Source organism: Heterodontus francisci, chromosome 6, assembly GCF_036365525.1.
Source record: "Heterodontus francisci isolate sHetFra1 chromosome 6, sHetFra1.hap1, whole genome shotgun sequence".
Classification (NCBI taxonomy): Eukaryota; Metazoa; Chordata; class Chondrichthyes; order Heterodontiformes; family Heterodontidae; genus Heterodontus; species Heterodontus francisci.
The window spans coordinates 153111781-153139243 of record NC_090376.1 but is presented as its reverse complement, the minus strand read 5'-3'; the positions used below and the strand labels follow the sequence as shown (position 1 = coordinate 153139243).

The window sequence follows — 27463 nt, the reverse complement described above, 5'->3', positions numbered from 1 at the left end:
GGGGAATATGAGGAAGAACTTTTTTTACGTAGTGGGTAGTAATGATCTGGAACTCACTGCCCACAAGGGTGGTGGAAGCAGAGACAATCACTGAATTAAAAAGAAAACTGGATAGCCACTTGAAGAAAATAAACTTGCAGAGCTACGGAGGTCGAGCATGGGGAATGGGACTGACCGGATAGCTCTGTGGAGAGCCAGCATGGACTCAATGGGCCGAATAGCCTCTTACTGTTCCATAAATGACTCTAAAAGAAAGGAGTTTATACTAAACTTCTGAAAAACACCTTAGCTGGAGTATTGTAACCCGAGGACACCAATTTACAACCATGAGGAATTTTTTCTTTAAATAAAAGCCAGTTTTGCCATGATCCCAAACCCTGAGGGTTGGTGGAAGCAGATTCAATAGTAACATTTCGATAATGGGTTAAATACTTGAAGGGGGAAAAAATTACAGGGTTATGGGAAAGAGCTGGGGAATGGGATTAATTGGATAGCTTTGCCAAACAACCGGCACATGCACAATAGGCCGAATGGCCTCCTTCATGTTGTCTAAAAGTGTCTTTATTTCCTTATTCATTCATGAAAAAAAAATTACCATATTTTCATTACATCTATTGAATTATTCAGGGTAACTGTTATATATGTATATATTGTTATACTATTCGTAAAGTGTTAGGTAAAGGCCTACTCAGGTCGGGAAAAAGAACCTGACCGATCCACAGCATGCCCAAGCCCGACCCGGCCCGAGCCCTTCCAATTTCGGTGCCGAGCCTGACCCCGACCCCACTCGACCCGACCTGAGCCCAACCCAACCATCCCTTTACTTACCTACCGACTCAGAACCTCCAGGAAGCTGCAGCGCATGCGTGATGACATCATAGTGACATCATCGCTCATTGCACAGACTCAGTTTCGTCCCAGACTCCCAGATCAACTAAGTTTTTTAATTTTAATACTTACTGGCAGAGCACTTACCGTATGTGTCCAGCCCGACCTGTCCCGAGCACGAGCCGAACTCGGCCCGACCCAAGCCCGAAAGCCGGACCCAACTCGAACCCGACACATGTCGCCAGGTCCCATCGGGTTCGGGTCGGGTAGCAGGCCTTTAGTGTTAGGAACTAATTAGTTCGGAACTAGTTGTTATGTGTAAGTGTTCCAGTAGGGGGCCACATTCACAGCTGCACTGGAGAGTCATGTTATGTGTAACACAAGAACCAGTGGAATCAGTTCCTACAGTACACAGCATGGTGCTGTAATAAACCTGTCTGACTCCAGTCTTTCTCAAGATTAAAATGTGATTCTTTCCAACATCTGGGAACCAGAAACAACATAAAGATGAAACATGGTGGCTGTGAGTAAACCAACAACATTCTTAAAAGCATCAGATTGAGAAAAAGGACCCAAATTAGCCCCAGAGAGAGAGAGAGACAAACTGAGTGACTCGTGCCAAAACTCTGAAAAAAAAGATCGAAATGTCAGCTGGGACAGGAATGAATGCACTGCTTTAGCCCATCGTGAATTGCGGAGCTGATGATGTCGCAGAAGTTTTTGAGAAGTTTAAACAAAAGTGCAATTTGGCATTCAATAGTTCCTAAAAGGCACCAGTGAAGAGGAGAGGATCAGCTATATCCTTCTGTGGGCTGCAGATAAAGGATTAAATTTATTTAACAGCTGGGACCTAAGCGAAGAGGCCAGCAAAAACGCAGACAAAATTTTTGAAAGATTCAGCACCCATCTCCAGCCAAAATCAAATCATCGGATATACCGATATGAATTTCAAGGCCTCAGAGAGGAACTAAGTGAGCCTATTGAAAATTTTGTAGCAAGATTGAAAAATGCAGCCAGAAAATGTAAATTTAAGGACATAGATGAACCGCTGATAGATCAGCTCATTTGGGGTTCTGCACATCCTGGAGTACAAAAAACTCTAATTGGACAGGACAAGCTCACAATATCGCAGGCTATAGACACTGCCAGAGCACATGAAGCCACGAGCAGACAGATGAAGACTCTGACCTCCCAAATGGCTAGCCTTCAGTTAAGCCAAGAGACAGGCAGCAGGGTCGATGCAGTGAAACAACAACTAAAGAATGTACACCAAACAGAGAGAAAGACGTGCAGGAGCTGTGGACGATCACATGAATTGACAGATAGAAGGAAATGTCCCGCAGATGGATCAATCTGCAGAGCTTGTGGAAAGACCAATCACTGAGAAAAGATGTGAAGAACAAGGCAAGAAGGTGGTAGACGAGTCATCAGAGCCAGAGTAACAGGGTAAAGGAATAGCGAAAGAAACCAAAACATTCATACCCTGAAAGATGGCGATGGGTTTGACATGATAGACATAGGAACCATAGAACTGCATGAAATGTCCGGATGTGACAGTTCCCAGAGAAAAGAAATTCACACAACTATTCAGATCTGGAAGAGGCTGAGAAATAAGCCCATGATGTTAAATCAGAAGGTGAAGATTAATGCTGGAGTGCAGAGTAACATCATCCCGCTCAGACTATACCAGATGTTTCCTGAAAATTTGGAAAAAAATGGTTGTCCAAGGGAAGGTGCTCTGAAACCAAACAACGTCATGCTAACAGCATATGGGAGAACTGAGATTCCACAGCTAGGAACAACCCAAATCAGAGGGACAAACAAAGGAAAAGATGTTAACTGTATGTTCTACGTCACAGAAACAGATGGTCCAGCTATCCTGGGGTTGAGCAATTGTGAAGAGCTGCAGATTATCTCCGTAAACCATGAGGTGAAGGAGGCGACACTGACGGTTGAAGATAGTACACCCGTTGCAAAGTGCCCTCCAATAAGAAGCAAAGAAGATCTGGTACAAAATGTACCCAGAGTGTTTTGATGAGATGATTGGATGCTTCGAAGATTTTGAGTATCACATTACTATTGATCCAGCGATGAAACCAGTGATTCATCCCCCACATAAAGTACCAGTAGAACTAAAAGGAAAGCTTGAAAGAGAGAAATGGAAGAAAAGAAGGTGATCACCAGAGTCACAGAGCCTACAGATTGGGTAAATTCCATTGTGGTGAGAGAGAAGCCAAATGGACAGCTAAGAATTTGCCCAAATCCCAAAGATCTTAACCAAGCAATAAAGAGGGAGTACTACCCTATTCCAACAATGGAAGAAATCACACCAGCACTGGCAGGGGCAAAAGTTTTCAGCAAGCTTGATGCCAGAAATGGCTACTGAAATGTGAAGCTGGACACAAAATCTTCACTGTTGACAACATTCAACACACTCTTTGGACAGTACAAATTCCTACGTCTACCATTTGGCCTCAAAGCGTGCCAGGATGTGTTCCAACAGAAAGTAGACAAGACATACAGGGTATGCAAAGGAGCAGTCGGCATAGCTGATGTTATCCAGATATTTGGTGTAGATGGAAAAGATCATGACAACCATCTGCATGAAGTCATGGAGAGAACCAGGAAAGCTGGGATTAAGCTAAACACAGACAAATGCATTGTGAAATTAACGGAATGTCAGTTCTTCGGAATGGCGTACACATCCAACAGAGTTAAGCCGAGCCCTGAATGAATCTCAGAGATCTCGAGGATGGAAGCCCCAAGAGATAAGAGAGAGTTGAGAAGTTTCCTTGGTTTGATACAATACATGAGCTCCTTTATTCCGCACATGTCGGAACACACGACAAACCTGCAGGAGCTGATGAAAGATGTAGAGTGGTCAGAGTCACATGACAGGAGTTTCAACAAACTCAAAAAGGTAGTATGCAAGGAGACAAATTGGTCGTACTACAACTGAAAGAAACCGGTCACTCTGCAAGTAGATGCTTCCACAAAAGGACTGGGAGCAGCACTGGTACAAGAGGGAAAATCAATCGCATTTGCGTCCAAAGTTCTGACATCAGCTGAGACAAGATATGCCAACATAGAGAGAGAGCTTTTGGCAGTCGTGTATGGATGTGAGAAGTTCCACACATATCTCTATGGGAGGAAGTTCACAGTGGAGAGTGATCATCGTCCACTGGAGCAGATCTACAAGAAAAATCTACGTAAAACACCAGCAAGACTGCAGACGTTACTCTTGAGGCTTCAGAGTTATGATTTCACTCTGAAATATAGGCCAGGAAGAGACATGGTACTACAGTTGTATCTTGCTTTTATATTAGAGACATGGTACTGGCAGACACCCTATCTCGGTTGTCACCACAAGAGAAACATGAGATAGAAGATCTAGGCATAAAGATTCATCACCTAGTGAACGTAACACCACCGAAACTGAGTCAAATTAGAGAGGAGACCAAAGACGAGCAGTTACAGATGCTATCTCAGCAAGTGATCCAGGGATGACCTGATAGGAAACAGTACACACAGCCAGCAATACGGCAGTACTAGTCTATCACAGATGATATCTCACTAGATCTCACTTCTGCTGGCCGGATCCAGAATAATCAGACCCAAAACAATGCAGAAAGAACATCTCCAAAAGATACACTGTGTTCTTTTGGGCCTCCTTATCTCGAGAGACAATGGATACGCGCCTGGAGGTGGTCAGTGGTTTGTGAAGCAGCGCCTGGAGTGGCTATAAAGGCCAATTCTGGAGTGACAGGCTCTTCCACAGGTGCTGCAGAGAAATTTGTTTGTTGGGGCTGTTGCACAGTTGGCTCTCCCCTTGCGCCTCTGTCTTTTACTGGATGTACTGGATAGACATATACAAAGATATTGAAAATATAGTGTCTACATGCAATGTATGCCAGAAGAACAGAAACTCACAACAGAAAGAGGAGATGATTGCTACTGAAGTACCACCCAGACCATGGCATACTGTAGGAGTCGATTTATTCACACATAATCAAGAATGGTATCTCAGTCACAGACTACTACTCAAAATTCCCTTTTATCTAGAAGATGAAAGACTTGAGAGCCACAACAATAATCTTAGCAGTACGTGTTCTGTTCGTTGAGCAAGGGATTCCTGAAAGGTTAATATGTGACAATGGCACCCAGTTTACATCCAGAGAATTGAAGGAATTTGCTGGGTATGGGTTCAACACCATCACCTCATCACCACAGTACCCACGGGGACACGGATTTATAGAAAGACACGTCCAGACGGTCAAAAGAACACCTGTGAAATGCCAAGAGACGAAGGAAGACCCAAACCTGGCCTTATTGTCACTTCGATCCGCACCTCTCAAGGCTGACATGAAATCAGCTGCAGAGCTGTTAAATGGAAGAAAATATAAGACAACTCTGCCAAGCAAAATACATCCTTCAAGTGATCAGGAGGAAGTGAGACAACAACTCACTGAAGCACAAGTAAGAAGACAGCAACACTTCAACAAATATGCTAAATCCCTACCCAAGCTGTTGAAAAGACAAACTGTACACATACAGGATCCAATCATGTAAACCTGGAGCCCAGCAAAAGCTGTTAGTGAAGCTGAGACTCCAAGGTCATATATCATTGAGACCGAAACTGGTAACCAAATGAGAAGGAACAGAATCCATATTCGACCTACACCTGAGCTGGAACAGACCATCAACAACACCGGAAACATCACTATCCAGCAAGACAACATTATCACCAGCAAGTGACACGACATCGCCTGTACAGCATGCCAACTCACCACTGAGAGCAACAAATGCCAAATCTACAAGATGGAGGCACAAAATCTTACCACCCCAGCGATACTGTGAATATTTAAAAAAACACGCTACAAAAGACTCCACAAAGGGGTTCAGATTATTTCCATAAGTCAGATGATAATCTTTTTTAGTTATATTGATATGGGGCATTATATATTAAAGAAAGAGGGATGTTATATATGTATATATTTTAAAAAATATATATATTGTTATACTATCTGTAAAGTGTTAGGAACTAATTAGCTAGGAACTAGTTGTTATGTGTAAGTGTTCCAGTAGGGGGCCACATTCACAGCTGCATTGGGGAGTCATGTTAAATGTAACTCAAGAACCAGTGGAATCAGGTTCTACAATACAAACCATGGGGCTTTAATAAACCAGACTGACTCCAGCCTTTTCCAAGATTAAAGTGTGATTTTTCCAACATTTGAGAACCAGAAACAACATAAAGAAGAAACTGTAACATGGATAATAAATGCATTGACATTGGAACTTAATCCATTAAAGGCAATTTGCCCCTAACCTTTAGCCACGTGTCAACTAATCTTTGACATCTTTACCTTTTGCCTTTGCACTGCTGCCGAGCTATTTCAGTATGTGCACCTTTTATCCATGTAACATGAAGCTCCTAAAGAAAGTGAGCACTACGAAAATTGGATTATTGTGGATGCTTCAAAATGTAGACGTTGCAAAAATGTTATCTGAAAGTACTGGATATACAAATCCTTAAAATCAACCAGCACCTACCATGAAACAGAAATTTAGCAACTTGCTGCCCTCCACTCTGCCTCGCGATATCACTACTGAAAAATCCATTCACTGTTTTCCCCTCGCACATCAGCAACCCCACTTCTGCAAAAGTGGTCAGAAGGAATAAAAGCGCCATTGTTTCAGAAGTTATTAAAAGCCCAACTCTGCACCGCAGCTCAGCTATTGTAGGCTCAGAAGCTAAAGCCCTGCATCTCCAAACTGATACTGCGAATAACTGACACCCAAGATAACCATTCCTAACTTCAGAGAAGGCCAGGATCGGCCCTGTGTTGAAAATAATAACCAATCGGCATCAAACAGGGACGGAACTCTGCAAGTTTGATCATCTTTTTTTATGAACAGCTTTGCTGGTGGTTTTCCTACGTGTCAAACGCAGTCACAAAGTGGTTGCAAAAGCTATCGTAAATATGAAGAAATAAATCCTGAACTTGCAGGAATTAAATAAATCCCACGGCCAAGAATCGTAGGATTTGTTGAATTTGTCATTTGAAACAGCAAAAAGGAGTTTGAGTTAGCTCGAGGTATAATTTTATTTTTTAAAAATTGTAAACGTGTGTACTTTACGACAGCCGTAAAGCAGTGAGTGAAGATGTCTGAAGAAAGCGGTTGGAATGTGACGATGGCACGAGCCCGGTTTAAAAAGCGGCTGCTCGTGACTGGCGGTGCCGGCTTCATGTAGGTGGTGAGTGGTGGGGGTGTCTGTCATTGGTAGAAACGGGTGGTTGGTGTGATGAGAAGCATGTTGTTGATCTGAGGTGATGGGGGAGGAAGCCCTGTACAATTGAAGAGCTGAGCTGAGAGTGATTGTCTTTACTATCAACGCAGCATTTTACTGAGCGTGGCCTCAAGGCGTCCTCGCTAAATTAAAGTCAATGGGAAAACTCTCCACTAGCTGGAACTGTACCTAATAAAAAGGAAGATGGTTGTTGGAGGTCAATCATCTCAGCCCCACTGTAGGAGTTTCTCAGGGTAGTGTCCTAGGCCCAACCATCTTCAGCGGTTGCATCAATGACCTTCCCTCCATCTTCAGGCCAGAAGTGGGGTTGGTTGCTGATGATTGCACAGTGTTCAGTACCATTCGCAACTGCTCCAGTACTGAAGCAGTCTGTGACCATATGCAGCAAGGCCTGGACAACGTTCAGGTTTAGGCTGATAAGTGATAAGTAACATTTGTGCCACACAAGTGCTAGGCAATGACCATCTCCAACAAGAGAAAATCTAACATTTCCTCCTGACATTCAATAGCACTAGCATTGCTGAAGCCCCATCATCAACGTTCTGGGGGTTACCATTGACCAGAAACTTAACTGGACTGGCCATACAAATACGGGTCACTTACCTGAAATGTTAACTCTGCTTCTCTCTCTACAGACCTGCTGAGTATTTCCAGCGTTTCTTGTTTTTACGTCAGATTTCCAGCATATGCAGTGTTTTGCTTTTATTATACAAATACTGTGGTTCACCTCACCTTCTCGGGGGCAATTAGGGATGTGCAATGAATGCTGGCCTTGCCAGAGATGCTCACATCCCAAGGACAAATTTTTAAAAAATCATAGGCAGCTGGGGTAGAGAGCAACATGGTGCAGAGCAGGGGTCTGGTGTGGTGAACAACACAATGCTGAGTATGGACTACTGATTTCACCTTTGTAGGTACCTAGAATGGTGAGCAACACAATGCTGATCATAGGTACCTGGTGTGGTGAGTGACACAATGCTGATCATAGGTACCTGGTGTGGTGAGCAACACCATTAATACCAACGCCACTGTCTCAAATCAAGAGACAAACTCCTAAAAGTCATGAGATTTGGTATATAAATGTTGAATTGCTATTTTTTTCAAATATAAACCAATATAGTTTGACAGTGACCCCATAGTTTACAGGGCCTTGGACTGTGTCTGTTCCATTTCCCTTACTTCAGCTCTCACCCCTTCCCCTCTCCCAGAACCACCATAGGGTTCCCCTTGTTCTTACATACCACCCACCAGCCTCCACATTCAACAAAACCACCACCTCCAGTATGACATCACTACCAAATAAAACTTACCCTCCACTTCCAGCATTCCAAAGGGTCTGATCCACACCTTTATCATTTTTACCCCTAACCCTTCCCACAGCACCTTCCCAGACAAGTGCAGGAAATGTAACACATGCCATTTAAGGAACATAGGAAAGAGGAGCAGGGTAGGCCATCCGGCCTACTCTGCCATTAAACTAGATCTTGACTGATCTACCCCAACGCCATTTTCCCACACTATCGCCATATCTCTTGATATCTTTAGTATCCAGAAATCTCAATCTCTGTCTTGAATATACTCAATCACAGCCTCCACAGCCCTCTGGGACAGAGAATTCCAGAGTCACCACCCTCTGAGTGAAGAAATTCCTCCTCATCTCAGTCCTAAATAGCTACCTCTTATTCTGAGACTCTGTTCCCTGGTTCTGGACCTCCCAGCCAGGAGAAACATCCTTCCTGCGTCCACTCTGTTGAGCCCTCTAAAAATTTTGTATGCTTTGGTGAGATCACCTCTCATTCTTCTAAACTCTAGAGATTATAAGCCCAGTCACCTCAATCTGTCCTCGTAGGGCAAACCCACCATCCCAGAGATCAGTTTGGTGAACTTTCGTTGCACTCCCTCTATGGCAAGTATATCCTTCGGAAAGGGGACCAAAACTGTACACAATACTCCAGGTGCAGTGTCAGCAAGGTTGTATACAAGTACAGCAAGATTTCTTTACTGCTGTACTTAAATTCTCTTACAATAAAGGCCAACATACTATTTGCCTTCCTAATTGCTTGCTGCACCTACATGTTCGCTTTCAGCAAGGACAGCCAGCTACCTTTGGGTATCAACATTTCCCAATCTTTCACCATTTAAGAAATACTCTGCATTTCTGCTTTTTCTACCAAAGTGGATAACTTCACATTTTTCCACATTATATTCCATCTGCCAGGTTCTTGCCCACTCACTTAGCCTTTCTAAATCCCCTTGAAGCCTCTTTACATTCTCCTCACAACTCACATTCCCACCTAGTTTTGTGTCATCAGCAACCTTGGAAATATTACATTTGGGTCCCTATATCCAAATCATTGATATAGATCGTGAATAGCTGCGGCCCAAGCACTGATCCTTGCGGTACCCCAGTAGTCACGGCCTGCCAACCTGAGAATGACCTGTCTATTCCTACTCTTTATTTTCTGTCCATTTACCAATCAATCCATGCCAGTATATTATCCCCAATCCCATGTGCTCTAATTTTGCTTCTTAATCGCTTGTGTGGGACCTTATCGAAAGCCTTCTGAAAATCAAATACATCAAATCCACTGCTTCCCTCTTATCCTACTTGTTACATGCTCAAAAAACTCCCAACAGATTTGTCAAATATGATTTCCCTTTCATAAATACATGTTGACTCTGCCCAATCCTACCATTATTTTCTAAGTGTCCAGTTAGCACATGCTTTATAATAGATTCTAGCATTTTCCCTACTACTGATGTCAGGCTAGCAGGTCTGTAGTTCCCTGTTTTCCCTTTCTTAAATATTGGTGTTACATTTGCTACCTTCCAATCTGCAGGAACCGTTCCAGAATCTATAGAATTTTCGAAGATGACCACCTACACATCCACTATATCTGCAGTCACCTCTTTCAACACTCTGGGATGTGGATCATCAAGTCTGGAGATTTATCAACTTTCAGTTCCATTAATTTCTCCAGTACTACTTTTTGACTAATACTAATTTCTTTCAATTCCTCATTCTCACTAGTCCCTTGGTTCTCTAGTATTCCTGGAAGATTTTTTGTATCTTCCTCCGTGAAGATACACACAAAGTATTTATTTAGTTTCTCTGCCATTTCCTTATTCCCCATTGTAAATTCTCCTGTCTCTGCTTGTAGTGGGCTCACATTTGTCTTTGTTAAAGTTTTCCTTTTTACATACTGGTAGAAGCTTTATAAGTCCGTTTTTATGTTTCTTGCTAGTTTACTTTCATATTCTATTTTCTCTTTATCAGTTTCTTGGTCCTCCTTTGCTGAATTCTAAAATGCCCCAATCCTCAGGCTTAATACTGTTTGGCAACTTTTCCTTTGATCTAATACAATCTTTAATTTCTCTTGTTACCCATAGTTGGATCACCTTTCCTGCTAGGGTTTTGTGCCTCAAAGGAATGTAAATTTGTTGTAAATATTTCAAGATTTAGGAACAGTTTTCTTCCTTCCGAAAACAATATGAAATAATTTATTAAAATTTGTTATTTTGGGCACTCCATTGGCAGAATGGGAGATTGATGAGTCCAATAAAATGGGCATGTTTATGGGAGTGCTTGCTAGCCTGCCGTTTTTATTTTAGACTTGGGTAAGGCTGACTTTACCGGATGAGACAGAGACTGTCCACGTTAACTGGGTAGATCTGTTAATGGTCAAACGACTGGAGAACAGTGGAGAATAGTTAAAGAAACATTTAATGAAATACAGAATGAAATACAAATATAACTCTGAGAGGAAAAAGCTCCACTTCACAGAAAAAACAGCCATGGGCAACTAAAGAGATTAGGGATAGCATAAAACAAAAAGAAGTGGCTTACAAAAATGCAAAACACAGCACAGATCCGGCCGAATGGGATCAATACAAAGACCAGCAAAGGGTCACAAAGCAGCTTATAAGAGCTACTAAAAGAGATTATGAAAGGAAACTTGCAAGGGACATCAAAATCAATAAGAAGAAATTTTATAGTTACATAAAGCGAAAACAGGTGGTCAAGAGCAATGTAGGCCCACTAAAAGCTGAAACTGGAGATATTATCATTGATAATGGGGAAATGGCAGATATGTTGAACAATTACTTTGCCTCAGTATTTACAGTTGAAAAGGAGGATAACTTGCCGGAAGTCCTGAAAAAAATTAATAACCAATAGGGGACAGGGACTTTATACAATTAATGTAAGTAAATCATCAGTAACAAGGAAATTAATGGAACTAAAGAGTGAGAAATCCCCAGGACCTGATGTTTTCCATCCGAGGGTGTTAAAGGAAGTAGGCGAGCACATTGTAGATGCCCGAACTATAGTCTTTCAGAGTTCCCTAGATTCAGGAGTGGTCCCTCTGGATTGGAAGGTTGCACATGTCACTCCACTTTTTAAGAAGGTGAAAGGGGGAACAGGAAGGTCATGCCTGACAAATCTCATTGAATTGTTTGAAGAGGTGACTAAGGTAATGGACAGGGGAGTGTCTATGAATGATTTATATAGACTTCCAAAAGGCATTTGATAAGAGACTGTTAACTAAGGTAGAAGCCCATGGAGTTGAGGGCAAATTATTGACATGGTTAGAAGGTTGGTTGAGTGGTAGGCGACAGAGAGTGGGAATAATGGATAAGTACTCCGATTGGCGGGATATAACTAGTGGTGTCCCGCAGGGATCTGTGTTGGGCCTCAATTATTCACATTATTCATTAACAACTTGCAAGATGGCATAGTAAGCCATATATCCAAATTTGCTGATGATACAAAGTTAGGTGGCATTGTAGACAGTCTAGATGATAGCATAAAATTGCAAAGAGATATTGACAGACCAGTTGAGTGGGCAAAACTATGGCAGATGGATTTCAATGCAGGCAAGTGTGAGGTTATCTATTTTGGACCAAAAAAGGATAGAGCAGGGTACTTTCTAAATAGTAAGAGGTTAAGTACAGTGGCTATCCAAAGAGACTTGGGGGTTCAGGTGCATAGATCTTTAAAATGCCACGAGCAAGTGCAGAAAATAATCAAAAAGGCCAATGGAATATTAGCCTTTATATCCATAGGATTGGAGTATAAAGACACAGAGGTTATGCTGCAGCTGTACAAAACCCTGGTTATACCCCACTTGGAGAATTTAGAAGGTTAAGGGGTGATCTGATTGAAGTCTTCAAGATATTAACAGGAAAAGACAGGCTAGATAAAGATAAACTATTTCCACTGGTTGGAGATTCTAAAACTGGGGGCATAGTCTAAAAATTAGGACCAGACCGTTCAGGAGAGATGTTAGGAAGCACTTCTTCACACAAAGGGTGGTCAAGGTTTGGAATTGTCGCCCACAAACAGCAGTTGAAGCTAGAACAGTTGTTAATTTTAAATCTGAGATAGATAGATTTTTGATAAGCAAAGATTTTAAGGGATTTGTGCCAAAGGGAGGTATATGGAGTTAGACCGCAGATCAGCCATGATCTCATTGAATGGAGGGACAGGCTCGAGGGGCTGAATGGCCTACTCCTGTTCCTATTTTTCTATGTGTCCTATGTCTTCCTAACTGCAGGTTCGAGGTTTTGTTTAGCTGTTGTTGCCTGCCTACCATCATACCTTTTAATATAGTTTCTTAATCTACTACAGCCACTTTGCCTCCTCATATCTTCTTAGTTTCCTTTGTTTAGATTTAAGACCCTAGTTTTGGATTGAACTACGTCACTTTCAAACTTAAAGTAAAATTCTGTCATATTATGGTCCCTCTTCCTTAGAGGCTTCTTTACAACAAAATTATTAATTAGCCCTTTCTCACTGCACAATATTGCATCCAAAATCGTTTCTAGCTGGTTTCTCAACATACTGTTCTAGAAAACCATCTCACATACATTCCAAGAATTCATCCTCCACAGCTACTTAGATTTACCCAGTTTATATGTAGATTGAATTCCCCCATGATTACTGTATTTCCCTTGTTATATACACCTCTAATTTTCTGAGTTATACCATTCCCTACATTGCCACTACTGTTTGGTGGCCTATAAACAACACCTACCAATGTTTGCCACCCCTTGCTGTTTCGTAGCTCCTCCCTTCTTGCTGTCCAGGGCCCCAAATACTCTTTTCATGTGAAACAGTGATTTACTTGTACTTCTTCCAATTTATAATATTGTATTCACTGCTCACAATGTGGTCTCAATTGGGAAACTAAACGCAGACTGTGTGAACGCTTTGTAGAACACCTTCATTCTGTCTGCAAGCATGACCTTCAGCTTTGGTCGCCTGTCATTTTAAGTCTCTGCCCCACTTCCCCTGTGACCTCTCTGTCCTCAGCCTCCTACACTGTTCCAATGAAGCTGAACTTAAGCTCAAGGAAAAGCACCTCATCTTTCAGTTCGGCACTTTACAGCATTCCAGACTCAACACTGAGTTCAACGATTTCAGATCATAACGTCTACCCCCATTTTTTTAGAAGGCAGCTGGTGGCAGTGGTTCTGCTATTTTCCATTTATACCTCTCTAGACCCATTTGCGGTTCCTTTACGTCCAATTACCATCTGCTTTTACCTTGCACCATCATCCCTTTTGTCATTTAATCTCTCCTGCCTTCCACTCTATCGCAGACCATTCCTTTTATTCTTTCCACTTCCCCCCTTTCCCTGCCGCTATACTTGCTTAAAACTTTATGCATTTCTTTTTCCAATTCTGAGCAAAGGCCATTGACCTGAAATATTAACTGTTTCTCTATTCATAGATGCTGCCTGACCTGCTGAGTATTTCCAAAAATGTTTGTTTTTATTTCAGATTAGCAGCACCTGCAGAAGTTTGCTTTCGTTGATAGTTGGTTTATAAACTTCATTAGTTAATTCTAACAGATCAGAACACTTCACAAAATATTACTGCATCTGAAAATGCTGTGCAATAAAACCTTTAAAAAATACCACCTGTTATCACCATGCTGCTAGCTATCTGTTTAAGGTTATGATGAAAGTGATTGCGATGACATTTGCTGGATCGTTTCATGTTTAGCAACTTCCAGTGGCGGTTGGGCAGGTTTCAGTTCATAGCAGGCCAGTAGAAAAAAAATCTTGAGATTTGATAGAAGGCTTACTTTTACTGAAATCACGTCTCTTATGATACATACACAAGAATTGGCATAGCTGCAACATGATGCTGATAATGGATCTGGGCTTTATGTAGGCACCTGGTGTGGTGAGCAACGTGCTTATGGGTTTGATGTGAGTGTCATAGAATTATACAGCACAGAAACGAGCCCTTTGGCCCATCGTGTCCGTGCCGGCCATCAAGCACCTAACTATTCTAATCCCATTTCCCAGTACTTGGCCCGTAGCCTTGTATGCTATGGCATTTCAAGTGCTCCTCTAAATACTTCTTAAATGTTGTGAGGGTTCCTGCCTCTACCACCTGTTTAGGCAGTGCGTTCCAGATTCCAATGGCAATCTGAAGATTAGGAAGCACTTATTTACTCAAGAGCATGACAGAAGTTTGATGTATTGCAATTCAAAGCAGGTTCTTGTTTTATTAAATTTGAACAGTTCCCTCAGTTGTCATTCTTGTCATTGGGTACCACTGTTATTTCCAGATTATCCAGGGTTTGGAAAATCTAAGAACTGTTTTTGAACTTAAGCTTGTAAACAAACTGAAAATTTCCACAATTTGCTGGGAAACGGCTGGTCTAAACATCTTATAAAAATTTAAAGTTGGCAGTAGTTAAGTCTATCACATGTTATTTTTCCATTTCATCCCCAATCCAATTTATATAAACAGACTTTTTCCTGACATATTTATTTACTTCTTCTGCTAGGACAAATTTCTGCTACATTTCTTCCCTCTTGAAATTACATAGGAAATTGTTTTCCTGATAGTGTGGGAGAACGTCTCACTCTCTCTACCTTTTTCTCTCCATAAATATATTCCATATATAATAATTCCTTACTTTATAGCTCATCACCTGTTTATAAGTAAAGGGTTTTTTTTGGAAGTAGGACAGAACTACAAACTGGAAGAATTTGCATGTGAAGTTTAATGTCGCATATTGATCTGACAACACAAATAAGCCAAATCATCTTGATGATAAATTATGATTTACAAGTGATTTTATTTGACTGCATTCATTTTCTATTTGGTATCTCTTTCTCCCCATCTGATTTGACCAAAAGGATAACGTTTAAAGTACCATTTGAAGCTTCGCTTATAACAAAATCCAGTGTAGAACCTATCCAGCACCTGATCTAATTGCAAACCAATGGTAATTTGGGGAAGAGTAAAACTAGAGGCCACCAGTATAAGATAGTCACCAAGACATCAATTAGGCGATTCAGAAGAAACTTCTTTACCCAGAGGGTGATGAGAATGTAAAACTAGCTACTACAGGGAGTGATTGAGTCGAATCTTCAAGATGCATTTCAGGGAATAGGAATAGAATGCTATGCTGATAGGGTTAGATGAAGAAAGATGTCATCAGGCTTGAGTGGAGCATAAACGCTGGCACGGCTGTTTGGGCCATATCGCCTGTTTCTGTGCTATTTATTCTGTGCAACACATCTTAATCTTGGAAGGATGACATTAACAAGCACATCCTCAGGGTGTGTGCCACTCTCAAACTGGTACTTGGCATTGGAGACTGCTGGGAGCAACAACACCTTGAAGAAGTGCAATCCAGACATGACACCAATGGACAAGGGACTGCACAGGAGGGAACAGCAAAGAGTAGCAATGCAGTCATAAAAGGAGATTCCATAGTTAGGGGGACCGACAGTCATTCCTCTAACTCAACGTGAGTGTGTTGCCTCTCTGGCACAAGGGTAAAAGACATCACGAAGAGGGGAAGGAGTGAGCCAGAGGTTGCGGTACACAACGGTATGAGAGTCATTGAGAGACATTGAGGTCCTGTGGACAGATTTTCAGGAGCTAGGGAGGTAGTTTAAAAAGTAGGCACCCAAAGATAGCAATCTCTGGATTACTCCCAGTGCCAGACGGTAGCGAGAGTAAAAATAGGAATACAGGGAGGATCAATGCGTGGCTTGAGGCATGGTGCGGAAGTAAGACTTCAGATTCTTGGGGCATTAGGACCTGTTCTGGGACATGAGGCACCTGTTCAAAAGGGATGGGTTGCACTTCAACAGGACTGTGACCAATGTCCTCGCCAGGAGATTCACTGCTGTGGTTGGGGAGGGTTTAAACTAAATTGGTAGTGGGGTGAGCAGTAGCATATAAAAGTACAAAAGAGGAATAAGGTGCATAAAGTGAGAGTATTGGATAGTACCAGAAGAGAAAGTAGTACTATATTAGATAGCAGCAGACTAAGAAGGACTACGAGGAATACAAAGACAGGTTTATAATGCATGTATATAAATGCACAGAGTCTGGTGAGCTACAAGCATAGAGAGCCGTGTGGGAATATGATGTACCGGTAATAACAGCAACATGGCTTAAAAGTGGTGAGGACTGGGTGCTTCATATTCAGGGATACAAAGTGTTCAGAAAAGGTAGGGAAGGAAAAAAGGGAGGTGGGGGACAGAATTCATTCAGTTAAGAGTTGAGAAGCAAGAAAGGTTTGACCACGCTACTTGAGGTATTCTATAGGCCTCCAAATAGTAAGAGATAAGAGGAGCAAATTTGCAGGGAAATAACAGAGATGTGCAAGAACTATAGACTGGTGATATTGGGGGACTTCAATTACCAAAAGATCGATTGGGATGATGTTAGACTAAAGGGAAAAGAGAGGGAGGATTTATGAAATGTGTTAAGGAGAATTTTCTTGAGCCCTATGTTTTCTGCCCGACTAAGAAGGAGGCATTGCTGGATCTGGTGCTGGGGAGTGAGGTGTCAAGTGTCTATGGAGGAACACGCATAAGAGTGATCATCATATCAAAAGGTTTAGATGCGCAACGGAGAAGAGCAAGAAACAATCTAAACTAGAACTTCTAAATTGGAAGAGGGCTAGCGTTAATGGGATGAGAAGAGATCTAGTTAGGGTAAAATGGAATCAAAGAGTGACAGGAAAAACTGTAACTGAACTATAGGTGTTCTTTAAGGAAGAGATGCTTCAGATACATTTCAACAAGGGCAAAAGGTAGGGGAACCAAAAGCCAGCGCTCTTTGGATGACGAGGGAGATAGAGAATGTGATGAAACAAAAAAGGAGAATGTATGATGCGTGTCAGGTGTTGAGAATCAGGCCAAATGCAGTAAGTTGAGAGGGGAAGTGAAGAAGAAAATAAGACTGGAAAAGAGAGAATATTGGAATAGATTGGCTGTTAGCATAAAAGCTAACTCCAAACTCTTCTACCAGCATGTAAATAGTAAGCCAGTAGTAAGAGGTGGGGTGTGGTCTATTGGGGGCAAAGAAGGTGATATATGCTTAGAGGCACAGGGCAAGGCTGGAATACTTACTAAGTACATTGTATTGTTGTTTATTAAGGAAGAGGATACTGACAAAATATTGGTAGAAGCGGAAATGGTAGAGGTAATGGATGGGGAAAAAGTTAATCAAGCAGGATGTACTGGAAAGGCTGGCAATACTTAGGTGGATCAATCATTTGGTCCAGAAGGCTTGAATCCCAGGTTGCGAAAGGAAGTTTGCTGGAAAGATGTGGGGGAGGTGCCAGAGGATTGGAAAGTGGCAAAATAACACCCTTATTCAAGAAAGGGTGTAAGAAACATTCTAGTAACTGCTGGCTGGTCAGTTTAACATCAGTCGGGGATTTCAACTTCCCCAGTATCAACTAGGATAGTCTTAGTACAAAAGGCTTAAAGGGGGCAGAATTATTAAAGTGCATACGGGAGAGCATTTTGAGCCAGCACTTGGAAAGTCCTACAAGAGAAGGGCCAGTATTGGACCTAATCCTAGGGAATGAAGCCGGACAAATGGTAGAAGTGTCAGTGGGGGTGCATTTCGAAGATAGTGACCATAACTCTGTAAGATTTAAGGTAGTTATGGAAAAGGACAAAGATGGACTGGAAATAAGGTACAAAATTGAGGGAAGGCCAATTTCAATAGGATAAAACAGGATCTGGCCAAAGTGGACTGGGAGCAGATAGCTGTAGGAAAGTCTATATCTGACCAGTGGGAGTCATTCAAAAAAGATATAGTGAGAGTTCAGGGCCGACATGTTTCCATTAAGATGAAGAGTAGGACCAACATGTCCAGGGAACCCTGGATGTCAAGAGATATAGAGGATTGGATCAGGAAAAAGGAGACGACTTATGGCAGATTCAGAGGTCTGAAAACAGTGGAAGCCCTAGAGGAGTATAGAAAGTGTAGGGGGGTACTTAAAAAAGTAATTAGGAGAGCGAGGAGGGGACATGAAAAAACACTGGCGGGCAAGATAAAGGAAAACCCCAAGGCTTTTTATAAGTATATTAAGGGCAAGAGGATAAGCAGGGAAAGAGTAGGGCCCATTAGGGCGCAAAGTGGCAATGTGTGTGTGGAGCCGGAGGACATAGGTGAGGTTTTAAATGATTACTTTTCATCTGTGTTCACAATGGAAAAGGATAACGTAGGTATAGAGATCAGGGAGGGGGATTGTGATATACTTGAACAAATTAGCATTGAAAGGGAGGAAGTATTAGATTTTTTAGCTGACTTGAAAGTGGATAAATCCCCAGGCCCAGATGAGATGTATCCCAGGCTGTAATGTGAGGCAAGGGAGGAGATAGCAGGGGCTCTGACACAAATTTTCAAATTTTCTCTGGCCACAGGAGAAGGTACCAGAGGACTGGAGGACAGCAAATGTGGTACCATTATTCAAGAAGGGTAGCAGGGATTAACCAGGTAATTGCCGGCCGGTGAGTCTAACATCAGTGGTAGGGAAATTATTGGAAAAAATTCTGAGGGACAGGATTAATCTGTACTTGGAGAGCAGGGATTAATCAGGGATAGTCAGCATGGATTTGTCAGGGGGAGATCGTGTCTAATTAACTTGATTGAATTTTTCGAGGAGGTGACTAGATGTGTAAATGAGGGTATACAAAATTACGAGGGGCATTGATAGGTTAGATAGGAAGAGACTTTTTCCCTTAGCGGAGGGGTCAATAACCAGGTGGCATAGATTTAAGGTAAGGGAAAGGAGGTTTAGAGGGAATTTGAGGAAAAACTCTTTTACCCAGAGGGTGGTTGGAATCTGGAACACACTGCCTGAAGGGGTGGTAGAGGTAGGAACCCTCACAACATTTAAGAAGTATTTAGACACATTATTTGGATTTTATAGTACTTTTTCAGAGGATAAGTAGCTTTTACTAAGCAAGTAATCCAATGTGTTTTTTCTTTGAAGTGCCTCGCATGTGATTATTTGTCTTCTAGAAAGATATCCAGATTATTTGATCATAAACTTGGACAAGGTGAGTCTGCTAAAACATTGAAGTTGTATTAAATAAGTTTGATTGGCTGTGAAAGTTATGATATGAACCTAATAATATCTGAAATAATAGTATTTGCTTTTTTGTCATCACACATCTTTTTCCTTCCTACAGCTTGATTATTGTGCAAGCTTAAAGAACTTGCAATCAGTTTCTAGCAGAACAAACTACAGATTTATACAGGTATTTGTCTCATTTCCAAACCATTAAGATAACTACTGATAATTAACTGCCTTTGCATTGTCAGTTCAAAAGTTTTTTGAAGGGAGACCAAAAAAAAATTCTTTATCACTTTGAATTATAAAATGGGTACTTCATTGGGAAAAATGTTTCTTTGCAGATCCTAAAGAGCAACACTCATTGCCTTTAACCACAGAGAAGTGCACAGTCAGTGGTATATTGCCAAGGGTCAGATTCTCTGCATGAGTCATCTTGGCAATATGGCATATTTGATACCATTATCATATGTGATGATGTCATTTCCTTTGAAGTTTTTAAATATTGCAATATCATATTCTAATTAGAGAACAATGTGATGAGGCTGCTCAGGAATGTACTTCATTTACATTGTAGAACAAGTTTCAGAGCACCAGTGGCAAGCAGAAAATGATTGAGCTTCTTTGGGGGAGGATCAGAGCATTCATACAGATCAGGAATATGATTTTTGTATTTCTTTCATACAGATAGATTGAGAGCTTGGCTTAATGAAAGTCTTGCAAAATGTCCATCAGTGTTGTTCAGGTGCTGTCTTTAGTGGCTTGTTATGTATGGCATTGATTATTATGTTGCTGCCATTGTTTGGGGAATCACCATTCTGCAAGAAACTGTGCCACAGGAAGTGCAAGTTCTGCCACTATATCACAGTGTTGCCACCAAAGTCAAGGCTACCTCCAGCAGCAATGCTCATATAAATCTAGCATTAGTGACCTGATCGTCAGTATAGTTAGAAAAAAATAATGTATTTACACAGCACATTCTACAGCGAATTAATAACTTGAAGTGTCGCAGCTGTTGTTTTGTAGGCAAACATAGCAACCAATTTGCACACAGCAAGATCCTACAAACAGCAAGTGAGGTATATGACCAGTTAATCTGTTTTGGTGGTGTTGGCTGAGGGATGAAGGTTGGCCAGGGCACCATAAAACTCTGCTTTTCAAAAAGTGACGTGGGATCTTTTACATCCACCCAAGTGGGCAAACAAGACTGAAATGTGATTAGGAGAAAATCTATGTAAATTTAATTATCTGTTTCTTTACCTTCTTCTAAAAATCAGTTTGGGTGTTTTGGTAGTAGTTGAGAATGAGGGATAAATGTTGGCCAGAACACCAGAACTCCTTTCTCTTCGTTGAATAGTGCTATGGGATCTTTTACATTCATACCAAAAGTAAGTGATGTGGTTTAAAATAACAGAATTTTATTTTTCTGCTGATCACTCTCTATAGCTGCTCAACATAAGATCAGCACCCCCAATAGTTACAAAAGTATAGGTCCCACATACTTCATCTTGTCTGATCTTTTCTGGGTTTGAACATAGTGGATTTTCTGTGTTTACTTTCTTTGGACTAATCGTTGTTCGGCTATTTGTTATTATTTAATAGTGAATTTAATAAAATATAACTGTGGGGCTCTGATTTATTAAGCATGCTAACAATATATAACTGCAGTGTTTTTTTTATTCATAGGGTGATATTTGTGATGAACATTTTGTGAAGCTATTGTTTGGAACTGAAAAAATTCACATTGTTCTACATTTTGCAGCTCAGACTCATGTTGGTAAGCATTTTTAGTAACAAATCTTTCTGTATTTTACTTTCTTTTTATTGGTTTACCGAGAATATTTATTTGCTTAGGGTTCTATGTAGGCAGGATAGCAGGGTCATTTGAGACCTCAGGGGGTGCTCTTCCCTGCCCTTTTGCAAGTCACCCCATGCCCAGGATTACGAGCCATAGTCAACAGAGGAACTAGCAAATTTTCGGTGGTGATGGCAGAAGAGCTAGACCCTTGAGGGACAGTGGCTCCTTACAGGCGGGAGGATCCTTTGCGAAGAGGACTTGTGTTACCTTTAAAGGACATATGAGGAAGGCAATGGGAAACTACTTTTTCCCTGAGTCCATATTGCTAATTTCTCATGGAAGTTAAGAATTGGGAGGCACTTACGAGCAACCGAAGAGGAAAACACAGGACCGTGAGGTGTGGAGGAATGAGCAGAGCAGCTGTCCTTGGGCAGATCACCTCTACTACTTGTGTAGGAGCAAAAAGGTAAATAGTGATTTTTACACTTCAATTTGGGGAAATTACCTTTTTATCTCCTCAAGTTTTAATTTTATTAACTCTATTGGCTCATTTTTCCTAAAGAAACTTAAAGCACAAACTGTAGCTTTATATAGAAAACAATCATTTCTTATTACTAGACTATAAAATTGACATTAAAATTAAACAATATCTTGGGTTTATTCCCAATTTGAATTACTTCAATACAACAATAAAACCACACTTTCTGAATTCCCAAAATACATAGCCTTTTCGGAAATCACAGGCCAGATTTTTAAAGCCCACTGAATGCAGGTGCGGAGGTGAGCGCGATTTGAAGATCGTGTTCTTGGAGGTCGGCACTGGGACCCGCTGCCTCCAGAACACGACACCATTTTTAAAGGGATGCTGGGAGGAAATTGGTAGGGCGCAGGCCTCCAATTAAGTGCCTATTGAGTTCATATAAGAGCTCATTAACAGGCTTGTCAGCAGCAGTGTTTAATTTTCAAAGGTTGGGAATATGGAGGACACCATGTGGAGAACACAGCAGAGTGTTCAAGTTGTGAACACAATGGGATGCCATGAGGGCTTTGAGAAGGGCTGATTAAAATTATGCAGAGGCACAAAGTAAAGTGCAGTTGCTTCAAAAGTGGCAAAGAATGGCTATTGCTGCAGCTGTTATACTTGCATTTCTCAGTGGTGAGTGGCAGGGATCTGGAGTGGTTTGTGAGGCCGCTGGCATCACCTGGGTACCTGAGGTTGGCAGGGGATGGCCTGGTGATTGCATAAAGCCAAAATGAGGGAGTTCAGATGGAACAAGCTGCTTTGACATTGGACAGAGCAGCCAGGATGAACTGTGGCAGATGCAGCCTCTTGGATAGCAGAAGGCCAGAGGAGCACATTGGGGGCCTGCAAGGGGAGAAAGGTGCTACCCAAGTAATCGGGTGCACAGCCCAAGAGTCAGCTGAAGAGTCACAGACCTGCAATGTTAACTCTGCTTCTCTCTTCACAGATGCTGCCTGACCTGCTAAGTATTTCCAGCACTTGCTGTTTTTATTTCAGATTTCCAGCATCCACAGTATTTTGCTTTCATTTATCCAAGAGTCAGCTACCTGCATATGTCATTGGGTCAAAATCCTTGAGCTCCTACCTAACAGCATTGTGTTTGTACCTTCACCACATTGACTGCGGCAGTTCAAAAAGGTGGCTCACCACCACCTTCTCAAGGGCAGCTAAGGATGGGCAATAAATGCTGACCTTTCTAGTGACGCCCACGTCCCATGAACAAATAAAAAAACACGCAATTCTAGAAATTGCTGTCTGATTTGCCCTGCTTCTCCACAAGCTTTGCTAACTGGTAGATTTAGCATTTAATTCATGTAAAGGGATGAAGATATCAGTGGACTAGTCAGGTGGACAGAACAGTGGCAAGTGGAGTTGAGTCTGGAGAAGTGTGAGGTAACCCATTTGGGAAAGGTTAACAAGGCAAGGGAATACACAATAAATGGTCGGATACTGAGAATTGTGGAGGAACAGAGGGACCTTGGGGTACATGTCCACAGATCCCTGAAGGTGGCTGAACAGGTAGATAAGATGGTCAAGAAGGCATACAGGATACTTGCCTTTATTAGCTGAGGCATGGAATAAAGGAGCTGGGAGGGTATGCTGGAACTATACAAAACACTAGTTAGGCCACAGCTGGAGTGCTGCATGCAGTTCTGATCATCGCATCTAGGAAAAATGTGATGGCACTAGAGAGGGTGCAGAGGAGATTTACGAGGATGTTGCCTGGACTGGAGAATTTTAGGTCTGAGGAAAGATTGGATAGGCTACGGTTGTTTTCTTTGGAACAGAGGAGGCTGAGGACAGACCTAACTGAAGTGTATAAAATTATGAGGGGTCTAGATAGAGGGAAGGCCCTAATCCCCTTCGTTGTGGGGTCCAGAATGAGGGTACATAGATTTAGGGTAAGAGGTAGAAGGTTTATTGGGGATTCGAAAGGAATTTTTTTTAAACCAGAGGGTGGTGGGGATCTGGAGCTCACTGCCTAAAAGTGTGGTAGAGATAGAAATCCTCAAAACATTTACAAAGTACTTAGATGTGCACTTGAAGTGCCATAACCTACAGGGTATGGAGTAAGACCTGGAAAGTAGGATTAGGTTGGATGGCTACTTGTTGACCGGTGTGGACATGATGGGCCGAATGGCCTCCTTCCGTGCTGTAAATTCCTATGATTCTGTTTCTGATTCTATGTGAAGTTGCAGTACTTACCCACTAGTTACCTATAAAACATTCCAGAAGAAGTTAGATATGGTGCATTCAGGTGTAAATATATTTTTAATAGCGTGGCAAGACTTAATTGCTGCAAAATTACCTCTCTGGCACTGAAAATTTAATTTTAGAAATTTGTAGTTTCATCCTTCAGATTTAAAATTTATTTTTTACTTTTCTGTTTGTCTCTTTTATCTTTTAATCCCATTTTCTTTCCCTCACTTTATTTTTTTTTCTGCACGATTTTACAATGAATTAAATATTCTAATTTATAATTCCTGGTTCAGTCTCTGAAAAGGGCTACACTGTTGCTTGCCATGCTCACAAATACCACAGATCCCCTGTAGAGGACGCCACACTGGATCAGACACCCGATGATGTCAAGTTGCCACTCAAAAGCCCACCAAAAATCTGTAACCTAGTGAACAGCAAGTGCCGTTTCTTTTGCTGACCACAAAAGCCGTGCCACTGTAAATAGCTAATACTGGAATTTTGTTCACAGGTTGCTTACAGATGAAAAAGGCCTTTTGGCTTATATGCATAGAAATAGCCTATGGTTCCATTTCATGTCATCAAACTTGATTCCAAAGGCTTTGCCTCCACTACCCTGCTTGTTCATCCCATATGTTAATCATTTTGTGAAGAACAACTTCTCAACAAGGGTCTTTTTACTCATTTAGACCTTTGACCCCTTTGTCTCAGATTAGTAGCATTCTGGATCTACCTCTTCTCTACTCTTTACCTATCAGTCATCTTTCCTATTTAGTCTTCATAACAGAGTCCTGTGATACTAGGGTTCAGTCTTATGACTCGTCTCTTAATAGCTCCTGGAGCTTGAATCTCTCCCTTGATAGCCAGAACCAGATACACTGCTCAAGGTTTGCTCTGAGTAGAGTACTGTAAAGGTTGAATACGACTTCCTCTGATTTGTAAAATAATGTTTTTGGTAAAAATATTTTAAAATATCTGGCCAAAATGTTATCGTTGGAGTTGAGGTGGTCTCACTCATCAGTGACCCATTGTGATTTGTGCTCTAAATAGAACATTTCACATTTCCCCTTGGGTAAATGATAATTTTTTAAAAATAATTTGCTGTATAACTTTATATACATCACATTTTTCTTTGCTCTGATATTAAATCTTTTAACAATTTTTTGTATAGAAACAGAAAATTGTGGAAATGCACAACACTTTGATCACTAGTGAAAAATTAACATTTCAAGTGAGAAATTTCAGCTGCACTCTATTCCTTGCAGTAGTTTTAGCATTTTTTGTGTATTTCAGATTTCTGTCTCCTACAATTTTTTATATGTTGTTTGCCTTAGTGAATATACTTCAAACAAAATTCAAAGAATTTATTTAAAATTGTTGTTACAAGAACAAGAATTCAATGCTACTAGCCCAAAAAATGCTTTAACTTTTTTTTTCAGATAAGTCCTTTTGTTGTTCTTCAGAATTCACAAATGTGAATGTCTATGGTACAGAAGTCCTTGTGGAAGCTGCTTATCAGGCTAATATTGAGAAATTCATTCATGTTAGTACTGATGAAGTCTATGGAGGAAGTATTAATGAGGTAACTAATGTTAATCATTTGGTTTAATCTGTCAGTCAATTCCTGGAGAATGCATGTGTGCAACATTCCTTGATAGTGGAGTTTCAATGGTAATGATTAAGAGCAATAATGAGTGGCAGAAAAATAGTAATCGCTATTCATTGAAACTTACAAATCTGCAAGTGTAACTTGAAAGAGAATTTTACTTTTTATCCATAGACAAGGTTGCAAACTTTCAGAATCTCAAAATAAGCAATCTTTTCATCTTTTGTGTTGCATGATCTTGTGCCCTGCCCCGTGCCCTTTTCCCCATCTCTGTATCTCTTACCTTCTCCCACTGCCATGTCCCTTCCTCCCCTTCCCCTCTCCCCAAGTGTACCCTCGCTTCCTATCGTTTCTCTTTCCAGTCCTTATCTCTTTCTTCCTTGTTCTTCCCCCACCCCCTTGCTTGTCACAAGGTGTTGGGTTCTGGAGCTCATTCGAAATTACATGTCGATTCCTTTTTGGGGGGGTTAAGAAAGAGGGTAAGAGCGATAGCTTAAACAACAACAACCTTTATTTATATAGCACCTTTAATGTAATAAATCATCCCATGGTCTTTTACAGTGCATTATGGAATGAAACATGACACTGAACCACATAACGAGATATTAGGGTAGACAATCAAAGAGGTAGGTTTTAAGGGGGGGGGTGCGACTTAAAGGAGGAAAGGGAGGTGAAGAGGTTTAGGGTGGGAACTCCAGAGATTAGGGAAATCTTGTTCTGGGTAAGATTGGGTTATTCTTGCAGTTCAGAGGAAGTGGAGCACAGCATGGGGAGCTTGCAAATGTTAATGGTTAAATCTAGGATGTAGTTTTTTTGATGCAGAGTGGGTGGTTGGATGAACCTGAGGGTGTGTGGCTTGTTGGGTTGGGGAGTTGAGGGTGTGGTGTTGGTGGGTTGTGCCTTTTGACGCGTACTGCTGCTTATCTATTCCAGATTCCACCCCTTTCCTAAAGCAAGGTAGATCATTGTTTGTTTTCTACAAATGTATAAAGTTATCACACATAAATAAAAAGAGTTCAAAAGGAAACATTTCTGTCCATGATCCTGGTTGAGATGTGCAAAATACTGTTGTTTGATGGATGAGTTTTCCTGTTGAGTCATCTCATGCCACCATGAAGAGTGTGGGCCATGCAAAATTGGTGGGATGTGCTCATCACGATAGGAGGAAGGTCCAGCTTCAGGGGAGGACAGAGCAGGAAATTATATATTTAAATTATTTACCTTTTATTCATTAGAAGTTTTAGTAAATTTGTTGTTGCAGACACAAATGTCCGGCAAGACTGTGAAGGGCTGTCAGTGTATACAAGAGAAAATGACGAAGATGAGCGAAAGGCAAATGCGAAAGGTCAGGGAAAAATATTATTTAAGTGTTAACATTGCATGTGCAGGAGGCTGGAAGAGTCTGTAAAAGGAAAAAAATGAATAAAACTAAAATCAACCTTATTAAAAAAAATGCTGGTGAGGAAGAAGCAAAAACTTCCATGAAGGTAAAAGAAGCTGGTAGTCACAGTCTCTGAAAATCTTCACTGAAAGGCACTGAAGGTGTTCACAGACTAGCCATACAGCCACCCAGTGGCCAGATTGTGCATTTAAGAGCATGACATATTTATGTAGGTGAAATCATTTATATGTGCACATAGGAATTTATAATGGAAAATATTAACTCAAAATGTCTGATAAAAATTGGACAGCAAGAAGTCGTGGCTCAGAGGAAATAGATGCAGATGCAAGATTTTTAAAAATCTATATATAATATATTAAGATTTTTAGCTGCAAAATATATGAAACATCAAACTCCCTCCCTTTGGTGGTCATCATTAAAAAAATAAAAAGTTATCCCTTTT

General features: G+C 41.1%; 2 protein-coding genes across 7 annotated transcripts in view; one reads left to right on the top strand and one right to left on the bottom strand.

The window, feature by feature from the left end:
* The window catches only part of gpr180 (G protein-coupled receptor 180), a 162498-nt gene extending 155732 nt beyond the window's left edge, over positions 1-6766 (bottom strand). For all 3 annotated transcript variants that reach the window (XM_068034370.1, XM_068034371.1, XM_068034372.1), the window contains exon 1: positions 6382-6766. In XM_068034370.1, the coding sequence (XP_067890471.1) occupies positions 6382-6520 (139 nt within the window). In that variant the 5' untranslated portion in view covers positions 6521-6766. The remainder of the gene's footprint in view (positions 1-6381) is intronic.
* A 223-nt stretch (positions 6767-6989) lies between these two features.
* The window catches only part of LOC137371555 (dTDP-D-glucose 4,6-dehydratase-like), a 98923-nt gene continuing 78449 nt past the window's right edge, over positions 6990-27463 (top strand). For 3 of the 4 annotated variants that reach the window (XR_010975250.1, XM_068034374.1, XM_068034373.1), the window contains exons 1-6: positions 6990-7080; positions 19416-19482; positions 19615-19683; positions 21183-21273; positions 25453-25595; positions 26881-26964. Coding sequence is in view for 3 of the 4 variants with exons in the window: in XM_068034374.1 (XP_067890475.1) it covers positions 6995-7080; positions 19416-19482; positions 19615-19683; positions 21183-21273; positions 25453-25595; positions 26881-26964 (540 nt within the window). In the remaining variant the exon portion in view is untranslated. The remainder of the gene's footprint in view (positions 7081-19415; positions 19483-19614; positions 19684-21182; positions 21274-25452; positions 25596-26880; positions 26965-27463) is intronic. The other variant, XM_068034375.1, reaches the window with a different exon arrangement.